This window comes from Cololabis saira, chromosome 13, assembly GCF_033807715.1.
Source record: "Cololabis saira isolate AMF1-May2022 chromosome 13, fColSai1.1, whole genome shotgun sequence".
In the NCBI taxonomy this organism is placed as follows: Eukaryota; Metazoa; Chordata; class Actinopteri; order Beloniformes; family Belonidae; genus Cololabis; species Cololabis saira.
The window spans coordinates 15,302,851-15,315,209 of record NC_084599.1 but is presented as its reverse complement, the minus strand read 5'-3'; the positions used below and the strand labels follow the sequence as shown (position 1 = coordinate 15,315,209).

The window sequence follows — 12,359 nt, the reverse complement described above, 5'->3', positions numbered from 1 at the left end:
TGACTTTATTCTCGTAATTTCCAATTTTTTTTTGTTTTAGTTTGGCCCTAATACTCCGTCGTACTTATTGATGGAAGAAATACAAAAAGAAAAAAGTCTTTTCACCAGCTCTGTGATTCATGGCCACCCATAACAACCTTTGTGAGTGTTCTCATCTCCGTGTTCTTGCTTGTGCTCCCTTCCTCTCCAGAGTCCGATGACTCTCCTGGTTCCAGAGAGCGGACGGTCATAGTTCACGCCGGCGCCGACATCACTCCCTCCAGCGAGGAGTTGGCCGGCCACCTCAACACCAGGGACTCGGGCTGCCAGACCGAAGACTTCCTGGTCTCGGGAGCTCCGTCTCGCAGGAAGATCCGGGTCCAGAGGGCCCAGGGCGTCTCGCTCCTGCTCTCCCACTCCGCGGGAAACATCTCGGCGCTGCCCGAGTGCAGCGACGCCATGTACTCCGCCTCCGTGGGGGCTCGCCTGCGCTCGCGCAGTCTCCCCAGAGACGCCAGCCGCACGATGGACAACGGGCACAACGACAGCGAGAACGAGGAGGAGCTCTCCCTCTTTAACACCGAGGGCTTCCTGTGCGGCCGCAGGACGATGATCCTCAAGGACGAGGAGGAGAGCACGGACGACCAGGCCGTGTCGGAGCACCAGCTGGGCAGCCTGAAGTACAAGCAGCTGCTGGAGCGGCCGGAGCGCAGCTGGATGGAGCGCACCCGAGCCCAGCTGCCCCGCAAAGCGGACATGGGCAGCTGTGAGATCTCCTCCAGCTCGGACACCTTCAGCAGCCCCGTGCACTCGGTGTCGGCGGCCGGCGTGCTGGCCAGCCAGATGGACCACAAGGAGGACCACCAGTCCTCCAGCGGGAACTGGAGCGGCAGCAGCTCCACCTGCCCCTCCCAGACATCGGAGACCATCCCCCCCGCCGCGTCTCCGCCGCTCACCGGCTCATCTCACTGTGACTCCGAGCTCTCCCTCAACGCCGGCCCTCACGCCGTCGACGACCAGAGCGTCTTCCTGCTGGACCACTACCACGGCCTCCGCGCCCAGCGGGCCGGCTCCTTCTCCTCCACGGCCATGGATATCCTAGAGGAGGCGGGGGTCAGCACGCCCGTGGAGGGGGAGTGGGGCTACCCGCACGCCGAGCCCTCGCGGCCCCAGGGCTTCAGCCCCGAGCCCAGCAGGGAGGCCGACAGCAGCCTGGGCTGCCCCAGCTTCACCAGCATGGCCACCTGCGAGAGCAGCTTCTCCGACAAACCCCCCTCCGAGAAAGCAGACTCCGTCTCCCACTACTCCGTGGACACCGAGGGCTACTACACCTCCATGCACTTTGACTGCGGCTTGAAAGGTAGCAGGAGCTTCACCTATAACTATGCACCCCCCGGTCCCGATTGTAGCCTGTCCGACTTGAGCGGTCACCTGACGCTGGGGAGACGCTGCCTGTCTTTGAGGAAACCCAAGGCCAGGCCGTCTCCCCCGAAGAGGAGTTCCTCCTTGAGAAAAATATGCAGTGAGGGAAACATCCCTGATAAGAAAGAACCAAAGATTTCATGCGGGCAGCAGCTTCCCTCATCCTCCAGGGAGAGGAGACTGCAGCTGGCGTTGTCCGGCCCGCGAGCTCACATGGAAAACTCTTCAGTCGCCCGCGAGCCCTTTGCAACCTGGGGAGCGACCGATCTACCCGACCTCGGCGGGGGAAGCTTCCCGGACGCGCAGTCGTTCAAGGACGAGGGTGCCGTGCAGTCGGACTATGCAGATCTGTGGCTCCTGAACGATTTGAAGTCCAGCGACCCCTACCGATCGTTATCAAACTCCAGCACGGCGACGGGAACAACTGTGATCGAATGCATCAAGTCGCAGGAAAGCTCGGAGTCCCAGACGTCCCAGTCCGGCTCCAGAGCCACCACCCCTTCTCTCCCATCGGTGGAGGGAGAGTTCAAGCTGGCGTCCCCGGACAAGCTGGCGGGCCTGGCCAGCCCGTCCAGCGGCTACTCCAGTCAGTCGGAAACCCCCACTTCCACATTCCCCTCCACCTTCTTTCCCGGGCCGCTCTCCCCTGCGAGCGGCAAGAGGAAGCCCAAGGTCCCGGAGAGGAAGTCCTCGCTGTCATCGCGGTCCCTGCAGTCGCCGTCCTGCAAGGATGGAGCCACCTCCGACAGAGAGCTGGAGCTGCCCACCATTCCTCCCTCCCACCTGGACTTAAGTGCCCTTCACTGTGAGAGCAACACGGCCTCAGTTTTCAGGACCCAGTTACAAAACCTTCAGCAGAACAAGCAAAACTCTGCATTGACGGCCAAATCTCTAGCCCCTCCCCAGTCAGAGGCGATCGGCGCCCCTCTGTTGATCACGCCGTCTGTGCTGAGCTCGGTTCAGCTCAGATCCGTCAGTAAGGAGCACAAAGATGGGAATGAAGACAAAGCAGGTTTCAGGCTACAAAGTAATGGGGGCATAACCAGCAAACTCCCCAGTAGCCCATTTCTAGAACTGAAAGGTTCCCATCTGCACAACTCCCATCATCATCACACGTCCTCGACAGGCTCGCGTGATTCCGTTCGGAGCTCAGACAGAGAGCCTACGAGTGAGACCCGTAACAAGCAGGACCCAGAAGCTCCTTCAGAGAGTCTGTGTGCAGAGCTGCCGCTGCCAGACCCGTGTTCGGACCGGAGCAGGGCAGACTCCCCTGAGAGGCCCAACACTGATGAAGAGAAGACGTGCAGAGAGTCGGCCGAAACGTCTACCTGCTCCGAAGACTGGAGCTCACATTCAGAGCCTTTCCTGCAGCCTCGGGCTGAAGCGTCTGAGGAAGACGCCTGTCCCTCCCCCCCGGTCCTGCACAGTTCCCCCAAGAGATCCAACAGTCCCGACAAAGTGCCTGCTACTGACGGTCTGCTGGAGACGTCCCGAGACAGCGATTCATCAGGTGTTTCAGCCGAAAGTGCCTCGCCGGACGGTAAAGACGAGTCCACGGCAGAGGCGGAGGAGGATTTCGGCAAAGGTGACTCTTCTTCTTTCTGATTCTCGTTTTTATTCTTGTAAAGACATAAGATAAGATAAGATAAGATAAGATAATCTTTTATTACTCCCTCAATGGGGAAACTAACGTGTTAGCAGCAGTACACTTAACATATACACACAAACACACGCATGCATGCGGGGAAGGGGGTAAAAAGGTAAAAAAGTAAAAGATATATATAATTACAAAATATATGGACAGTATATACACATTGCAGTGGAGGTAAAAAGATGAAAAATATAAGATAAAAAAATAGTGCAAAGGAAGAAAAACAGTGCAAAAAAGCAGGTAGAATGAGTGTGAGGTAGACAGATATTGCATGGATATTGCACATATGATTATTGCACATATGGTTATTGCACATGTTATTATTGTCCGTTAGCTACTGAGAGCAGGCCTGGTTGTAAAGTCTGATGGCAGCGGGGAGGAATCAGACTTTACAACCAGGCCTGCTCTCAGGAGTAGTAGTAGTAGTAAACTGAACCTGAAACAGTTTTTACTACATAGAACAAGTTTCTTCCCCTTTTATGTGTCATAATTAGACAAAACAAGTGAACACAAGAATAATTGACAGTTTAAAGGGGACCTATTATGAAAAACACATTTTCTCTTTCTTAAACATATATAAAGTGGTCTCCCCTCAGCCTGCCAACTCAGAGAAGGAGGAAAGCAACCAAATTCTGCAGTGTCTGTACAGCCGCCCGGATGAGCCATCCAGTGTGATGTGGCTTCTACGAGCCGTTCAGATTCTGCTCCTGTCGTTACGTAACCAAAATGCGATTTACATCGGTTGGCCTCCGATGCGTGAAACCACACCCACAACTAACTCCGCCGGCCGGAGCTTCCGCCATTTTTCCGTAGCGGTGTATCGCGTCATTCAGGCAGCCAATCAGCACAGTGCCTCATTATCATAGCCCCGCCCACTCAGAATCCCGCACAGATAATGAGGTTAGAGACTGGGAAGATAAAGACATGGCTCAGAGGCTGAATTTCTAATTTATTTAGCAAAAACAATCAAAAGCTTGTTTTTAAGACATTCAAGGCCTGTTTAAAATAGGTATTAGATGCCATAATAGGTCCCCTTTAATCTTTTCTTTTCAGTATCGTTATATGGTGATAATTTACTATAAATAGTAATCTCAGGGTGCTTTACATTAACAAATATAAAATGTTTGTTGGCAGACCTCTCAGCCAGCGACAACTCAGCGTCTCCGCTGCTCGATGAGTCCAGACCAGAGGACGACAACGTGTTTGTGTCACCATCCAAGTCCCGCACCACTGAGGATCTGTTTGCTATGATTCATAGGTGAGTAGGGGTGGGTATTGGGAAGGACCTCACGATACGATACGCATCACGATACTTGAGCCACGATACAATACAAATTGCGATATCCCGATTATGCAATATATCGCGATATTCTACATAGTTCACCGAAAAATTACACATCTTAAAATCCAAGTTGTATATATGTACATCAGATGATAGTGATAATGCATTGGACAGACTGAGTCAAAACAATGTAATTCAAACTTTCCATTTTAATTATGCAACATATTTGCATGAAAAAACACACTGAAACACAATGAAAAGTGCAGTGTGCATTATTCTTCGATACAAAATACTCAAAATAAAATGCAGTGTCTCACCCACACTGAAATCACAAAATAAAGTGCAGCTAGGGGTGGGCAAAAATATTGATACGACAATATATCGTGATACATACATTGAATATCGATATCGTATCGGGAGACTATGTATCGCGATATATTGCTGTATCAATATTTTTGCCCACCCCTATAGGTGAGTGTTTGGACATCGTCCTCTTGACGTCCGCTCCGGGTTTACAGAGCTTCTCACACAGGTTTCATCTTCCCCAGGTCCAAGAGGAAAGTGCTGGGAAGGAAGGACTCCTGCGAGTCCCCGGGGGTGAGGAACCGCCTCCCCGCTGCGTCGTCCAACACCCCCCCCACCAGCGCCCCCGTCTCCCCGGCGCCCCCCTCTCCTGCCGTGACCCCGCCGGCCCTGCACCGAGTCTCCGGTCCCATCTACAGGAACGCAAAGAAGTCCAGCACCTCCAATGAAGAGTTCAAACTGCTGCTGCTTAAAAAGGGGAGCCGCTCGGACTCCAGCTACCGCATGTCGGCCACGGAGATCCTCAAGAGCCCCGTCACTCCTAAATCAGCGGGGGATTTTCTGACGGAGTCTCCCCGAGCGGCCGAGGAGCCCGCCGGCCTCCTGCAGCAGCTGCAGCAGCTGCAGCCGGGACCAGACCACCTCTCCAGCCCCTACCCCAGAGCCAACGCCGAGAGCTTCTCGCCAAAACCCTTCCTTACGTCTGCGGCCTCCAGGCAGGGGCGGCCCAGGATCCCGCCGCCCGCCAACAGCAGCCGCTACAGCGCGCGCAGCAGGCTGTTCTCGGCGCCCATGCAGGCCATCTCCGAGGGAGAGGCGGAGAACTCCGACGGGAGCCCTCACGACGACCGCTCGTCACAGGGCTCCACGTAGACAGCAGAGCACAGCCCAAGCTGTCATGTAAGTTTACAGAGACCACAAACGGACCAGAATGACATTTAAAGAATATTTATGAAATGTGCCTGCATTTAAAAACAAAAAATGGAAAAAAAGTGTATTTCTTAAAAGAATTTTTATGAACAGAAAAAGTTGGCATTAGAAAAATCAGATTACTCAGAAGAAAATGATTCAACATGTATTTTTAAACAAGTATGAATTATTTTGTTAGTTGGAGGCACAGTTCCAAAAGCCATTTAAAGCCAACCTCGCTGGTGGCTTTCCGTCACCGCGACAACAGCACATCACGTCTCATTTAATCTCATCTGCTGTCAGATTTATCTTCAGAATTTAAGGAAAGAAAAAAAAACTATTACTAGTCGATCTTTGTTGGTATTTCATGAAAATAGAATAATAATAATATGCATCCTGTGAACACCTATGCAATAAGACACTCGTGCATTTTCTCAAGCCAGTTAGATTATCTTCATCCCTGCCCGCCTGAACATCAGGACTGACAAAAAAAATGAGAAAATTCTGTCCTTTCTTTCACATTGCTGATAGTCAGCATCGACTAGAGCATTTATTACCTCGTCCTTCTTAAAGCTGATTAGCCCGATGGATCAACCCCACGCCTGGACAGATGTCGGCTCTGCAGAGCAGATTTCAATCTGCCAGCAGCACATCTGGATTTCTAGGCCAAATCCCAGATAATACTATCAAAAAGAGGCTATCGCTAAAACGTTTTGAAAGTGAGATGCAATAAATGAGTGAGTTAATAGTGGTGAGACTGGAACTGTCAAAGCCGACTTGACAATCTCTACCGACAAGAAGAAGAGCAGGTGTTACCGCGGGAGAAGAAAACGTGATCAAAAAGCCGGAGGGGGGGAAATGGCAGGGGGAGAATACGAAGGTCACACGATTAAAGAACAGTGGACATTTCTGGTTTGCTTGCTTGGTATGTTCATGAATTGTTGAAAGAGGCCAGTGGAAAGTGCTCAGGAGGATCAAAGATGCCTTATTTTACTTGACAGGAAAAAAAACTAAAGTGACAAAGCAGCAGGGGAGTGTTGTTTTTTTTTGGTGGGGGTGTTTCAGTTCTGTTGGAGGATGTTGAATATTGAGCCAGGTTATCGTGTTTGATGAAAAGAAGATCCAGATCTTGGCATTTGCTGCTAATATTTGCCAAATGCTCCTTAATCTTTCTCCCCATCCCAAAAAATATAGACTTTCATATTTTCTATGTTGAGAAACAATCTAGATATATTTATTTTTTATACCAGACAAAGCTCCCAGCGTGCCACCAGGTCAGATGTACGTCTTTAAATAATCTCAAACTGAAATGATAAAACAAATTAATTGTATTTTTAATAACAGATTTTATTCACATACTTATTTTGGTGATAAGAGACCCATTTTAAAAGAGATTTGAGACATTGGTTGAAGAGACAAATATGAAAGCAATAAACACCCTGGAATGTGGCGTGAATTGTCACGAGCTACAAATCAGTTTAACCTTTCTTTTGTTATTCACAGTCATTTTACAAGCACATGTCCTCTACATGCACTGCCAACAACAACAGAGTTCAGACCTTAAAAATACTCCATAAAGCTGCAAAAACATACAACAGGGTACAAGATGAGCCTCTGAACCTTCATTCCAACGTAAGATTTTTAGATGTTTTGTACTGGCAAAGTGATGTTTGTGAAGTTTCATTTGCCTCTTACTGTTCATGGAGCTATTTATACCTCCCTAGGTGGAGCTGTTTAACTTTCACTCAACAACACCCTGAACTTCCCTTCAGGATCGGGGTGCGTCGATGATTCTGTCAGTGGCTCTGAACCGCTTTTCTCTTCTCGTTTACTTGACTGAAATGTTCTCGAAACACGACCCAGTACTAAAGGATGGGCAGAGCTCGTGGTACTAGACGCTTTAGTTGTGGCCATCACGTCACCCTTCACATACTGTACTGTAGGTATTAACGTTGGGGTTTTTTTTGTTTTTTGTTCGTTTGTCCGTTGGGAGGTTTTTTTTGTACAAATCTGTAAATACACAAAACTTTTCTGACTTGTCTCAAAGGTTACTGAAGTGTTTCTTGTAAAAATAAATGTTTTGAAAGTTTACATTGATTTCAAACCTTTGTATATTTTGGAGTTGTGGAACACTTTGTCTTATATTTATTTTTTAGTAAACATTGTGGAAATCCCGTGGTAAATCTTATCGAAAGCCAACTGCTAGCACAACTGACGTCTTAGCAAATGTGTATAAACAGATAAATAAATGTGACTGCTTTGAACGTGACCGAGTTTGTGGTGAAGGTGACTGCCGTCTTTTCTGAGCTCCTGTTTTGTGTGTGAACTTTCATTCATCTAAAGTTTTATGTGATGTTAGCAGCTACTTGTTGCTGTTGCTAAACAGTGAGGTCATGTGTGTCAACAGACTGGAGATGAAATATGCCAAGAGTTGTACATTTATCAGAAACCATGCACACATGTGTGTCAGATAGGGCTGCAACTAACGATTATTTTATTAATCGATTAATCTGTCGATTATTCTTTCGATTAATCGATGAATCGGATAAAAAAAAAAAGCATTAAATTCCAACCATTTATTCAAAAACAGAACTGAGTGAAAATTCACAGTGCAGATAACCTTCAGAAACCTTTACAAACAGGTTGCTCCTTGAACATCCCTCAAAGGATTGATTAAAAAAAAACTAACACAAAAAACTGCTGCCAAATATACATCTGCCAAATATATAAAAATAAAGTGCACAAAAGAGGTATAGTTTGTTTAAAAGGGACCTGAGCTGTCAAAAATAAATAAATTATAAAAAATAAAGAAAAATACAAATCAGAAACAGGATTTGTTTGAACATTACAATTTGTTTATTTGCACTACTGTCAGATGTGATTCCAGTGTTTTCTCTACTTTCGGAATATCTCACATTTCTTTCGTTGACCAAAGCGAGCTTTGTGTAACTTTTCATTTCATCTACTTTTGGCTTTCCCCCCTTAGGGGTTGCCACAGTGGATCAAATGTTTCCATCTCCCCCTGTTATCTGCATCTTCCTCTGTCACAGCTACACCTACTCCACCCTGTCCGGATCATCTTCTTCAGCCCTTTTCACACTTTGGCCAGCGCTCCTCCATGCAGTCCCACTTCCACCTGAAACCTCACCAACTCACATAGTTTTCCGCCACTCCAGACTTCCTCGTGTAATATTAAAACTTCACCCCTCAACACGGTCAATACGCCTTCTCTAAGTTTACACAGACGCAGTGCAGCTCCTCGAGATCGTCCCTTAACTTCTCTGTCAGCAAACGCTGCATCTGTAATCTATATCTTGAGATGAAACAACACTGCTGCTCACAAGTTGTATCCACTTTTCTTGACATGGTTTCTGTTAGCTTTTCCTCTATCTTCATTAACATATCCTCTATAGATGCTGCAACTCTCAACTCACTTTTATTCATAAAGCACTTAGAAATAACAACCCAGTTGTTCAAAGTGCTGAACACCCAGAGAACTAAAAAGAAAGAAAGAAGGGGAAAACAACTGAGAAACAGATCACAGTTTGAAAGAATAAAGTCAACCTCTCAACTGGATAAAAAGCCAAAAGAAATAAAAGATAAAGATGTACTGTAACCAGGAGTGGGTCAGCCTACCTAGAATTAAAACCATAAGATGGAAAAACTTAAAAGAGAGGGTCAGCCTGCCACGAAGTAAAATGCAAATAAAACCGTTGGCTCAAAGTAAAGTCAAAGCCAAGGAGAATAAGAGGATTTAAAAGCAGGAAGAGAGTCAGCCTGTCTGGTGTACAGTGGCTGCCTGGTCACCTCTGTTCTTCCTCTCTGTCTTCGGGACAACAAGCAGCGACTGATCTGAGTGTGAACCGTAGTTAGATACTTCACTTCCATCTCACTTTCATTCATCCACCAGCACGCCATCAGGACCAGGGGCCTTCTTCCCCCTTCTTCTCATTCATCACTTCTCAAAGGTACTCTTTCCATCTTGTCTCATACTCTCCTCATTTGGATTATGTAACCGAGATGACTTAGCTGGAAACATGAACCTCCAGGTCTTGAAGAACTGTAGTTTTGTCATTCATGTGGATTTTCCATGTGGAACTTAAATTGACTTTGTGGATAAGTTAACTATATATCTCAGCAGGCCTCATTCAGAGTTTAAACTGCTATACTGTACTTGCTTGGCAACATTAAACAGGCCTCCTATTCCGTCTCCTGACTTAATAAATTAAAAAAAGACACAAAGAAACATCTGTGACAAAGGAACAAGGGTAGTGACAAAAAGAAATGTCCTGCTTTCTGAATCTATTATCCACCATGAGGGAGCTCTTGAGGAAAAGGTGTGCAGAAGACTAACTGGACAATAAGGAACATTTGATGGGAACCACGTAAGAACAAAAAGAAAACTGTCAGGAAGAGATGTCCTTACCTTGACCCTGAAACCCTAACCTTTAATCCTTAATCCTTAAATATTAGTCCTTAACTGTTAAACGTTAACTCAATGTTAACCTTTGATCTGACCCCCTTTTCATCTTGTTTTGGTCTTATCTTGTCTTTTTTACCTTGGATGGAATGGATGGATGGATGGATGGATGGATGGATGGATGGATGGATGGATGGATGGATGGATGGATGGATGGATGGATGGATGGATGGATGGATGGATGGATGGATGGATGGATGGATGATGGATGATGGATGCATGGATGGATGGATGGATGGATGGCAAACTGTAACATAAAGGGCGTAAACAAGATTGTTTTTCATGTTTTTTATTTTTTATGTTCTGCTGGGACCATCAATATACTCTCACAATCCTGCTACAGCTGTAAAGGTTATTAATATTAACACATAATGGGAAAATAGGTGATATTTTGCAAACAGGGAATTATCCTGTTCATCAAGTACAATGGCATCAGGAAAAAATGATTGTAATTGTCATGATTAAAGGTGATTTTGTTTCTTGTTTCGTATGCCACCATACAAAGAAATGGTGGAAGTACTTGAGATGACCACTAGAGGGCAGTCTTCAGCTGAATCCACCCTTTGATAAAAATTGAGGTTACATTTAAAATAAGTCTCTGTGCGTACTCTGTGAGACTTGTTGTGTGTTGAAAACAAGATAAATATATTTTCAGATGATTTACATTTCATTACTATTTTATTATAATTATTATCACTGTTATTATTTTCAGTTTCATAACAAGCCTCACAGTCAACGCATGAATTTCTTTTGTTCTGGTTAAGGTCAAAGAGGCCTGAGATGGACAAGAACGTCTTGTTCTCAGAGACCTTGCACATGAGCTGGGCTGAGATTGTGTGAGAAGAATGAGAAGAGAAAAAAAAAAGGTAAACAAAGCTGTGAACTGTTTGGCATCTCTAGTGGGTATACATCAGAGGACACAATGATCATGAAGCCTGATCTTGATTTACACTGAAGACCGGACTCGGCAGCAGTAGTCGCAGACGGTGGAGGAGTGAGGCAACGCTGTTCTCAAGAGAAATGTGCAGGTCACATGACAAAGTTTCCACATTAGGAATTAGATGAGGTGTTTGTTTCACCATCAGGAACTTTGTTCATGGTAGCTGACTTCAGAGGCTTCTTCGTGTCTTTGTGTGCTGCCACAGGCTTTGTACCAGTATTTGTCCTCTGGCTCCACAGACAGAACTGCAGATATCACAGGCCTTGAAAGCAAGCCTGGCATGACTTTTATCTTTGTTTGATTTTGAGGAAAGGAGACAGAGGCAAGTATGGGCATCCAGAAGAACAAGAGCAGGCGGGTGGGGTGAGTCTGTGAACTGAAGGGTTGGAGTGACATTTATTGTTCCTCTATAGGGGCAGACCCCTTATATTTCACTTAAACTATACCTTTTAAAATTAATGTCAACATTTCAAGATGAGACGCTATGTTTTTTAGTATTACGTCCCAAAGTTGCAGGTTTCTTCATTTACATCGGCCAGCACATTTATGTACATTAAAGCCAATTCACATGCATTTATCCACTAAAATGATGAAAGTGATATCTGTATCATCTGAGAAATGTTTTGCTTTACCAATTTCCTCTGGTTATTTTTCCTTTTTCTCATCTGTGAACATTCGTGAAGTAGGAACATAATGCTCCATGAATTGCAGGTTTTCCTTGCAGCATTTTGAAACGTAGTGATCAGTAATCACTGACTTCACAACTGATGAGAGGTTTTCATGCTCCATTTAACTTAATCACAAACAAGAGCAGAACGTGGGTTGAGTAAAAAGCACAATTTAGTGGTTATGCTTCACATTCACAAGAGAGACCATTTGAGTGTGTCTGCAATGCCAGTAGCCACATTGTAGCGGGAAGAGTTCCCCGGACTGGAAGGTTGTTAACCCGATCCCCAGATCAACAGGCTCCATCGCTCCTGCCGCCTATACTGCTGGTCTCAGTCACAAATAAACGGGAAGGATTAGGTCTTGTCTGATACTTCGTCTGGAGGGCATCTGACATATCTCAGATCAATATACGGAACACAATGAGCTGCTTGCTCCCCTACAAGAAGAATGACCTCAGAGTTTTCGTGATACAAATACTGTGGTTATTGTGGTGGGGACTGATTGTACATAATTGTACATAATTGTACATATACGAGCAAAACTGGAACACAGTATTACTTGTAAACCCAGTATTACTTGTAAACATTGGATAAAAAAGTTTAATATGTAAACAATTAAACAATTTTATTTAATGTTAGACAGAAAAAACATAAGTGGCACCAGAGACAGCACGAAGCTCAAGATTTATTGACAGAAATTACAGAGAATTACACTGCAATAAATA

The 12,359-nt window shown here is 45.8% G+C and overlaps 1 protein-coding gene across 3 annotated transcripts in view; it reads left to right on the top strand.

Annotated features, from left to right (window-relative positions):
* Positions 1-6,872, top strand: part of nhsa (Nance-Horan syndrome a (congenital cataracts and dental anomalies)) — a 69,348-nt gene extending 62,476 nt beyond the window's left edge. For all 3 annotated transcript variants that reach the window (XM_061737921.1, XM_061737919.1, XM_061737920.1), the window contains 3 exons: positions 191-2,986; positions 4,187-4,310; positions 4,883-6,872. In XM_061737921.1, the coding sequence (XP_061593905.1) occupies positions 191-2,986; positions 4,187-4,310; positions 4,883-5,510 (3,548 nt within the window). In that variant the 3' untranslated portion in view covers positions 5,511-6,872. The remainder of the gene's footprint in view (positions 1-190; positions 2,987-4,186; positions 4,311-4,882) is intronic.
* Positions 6,873-12,359: the final 5,487 nt, after the last annotated feature.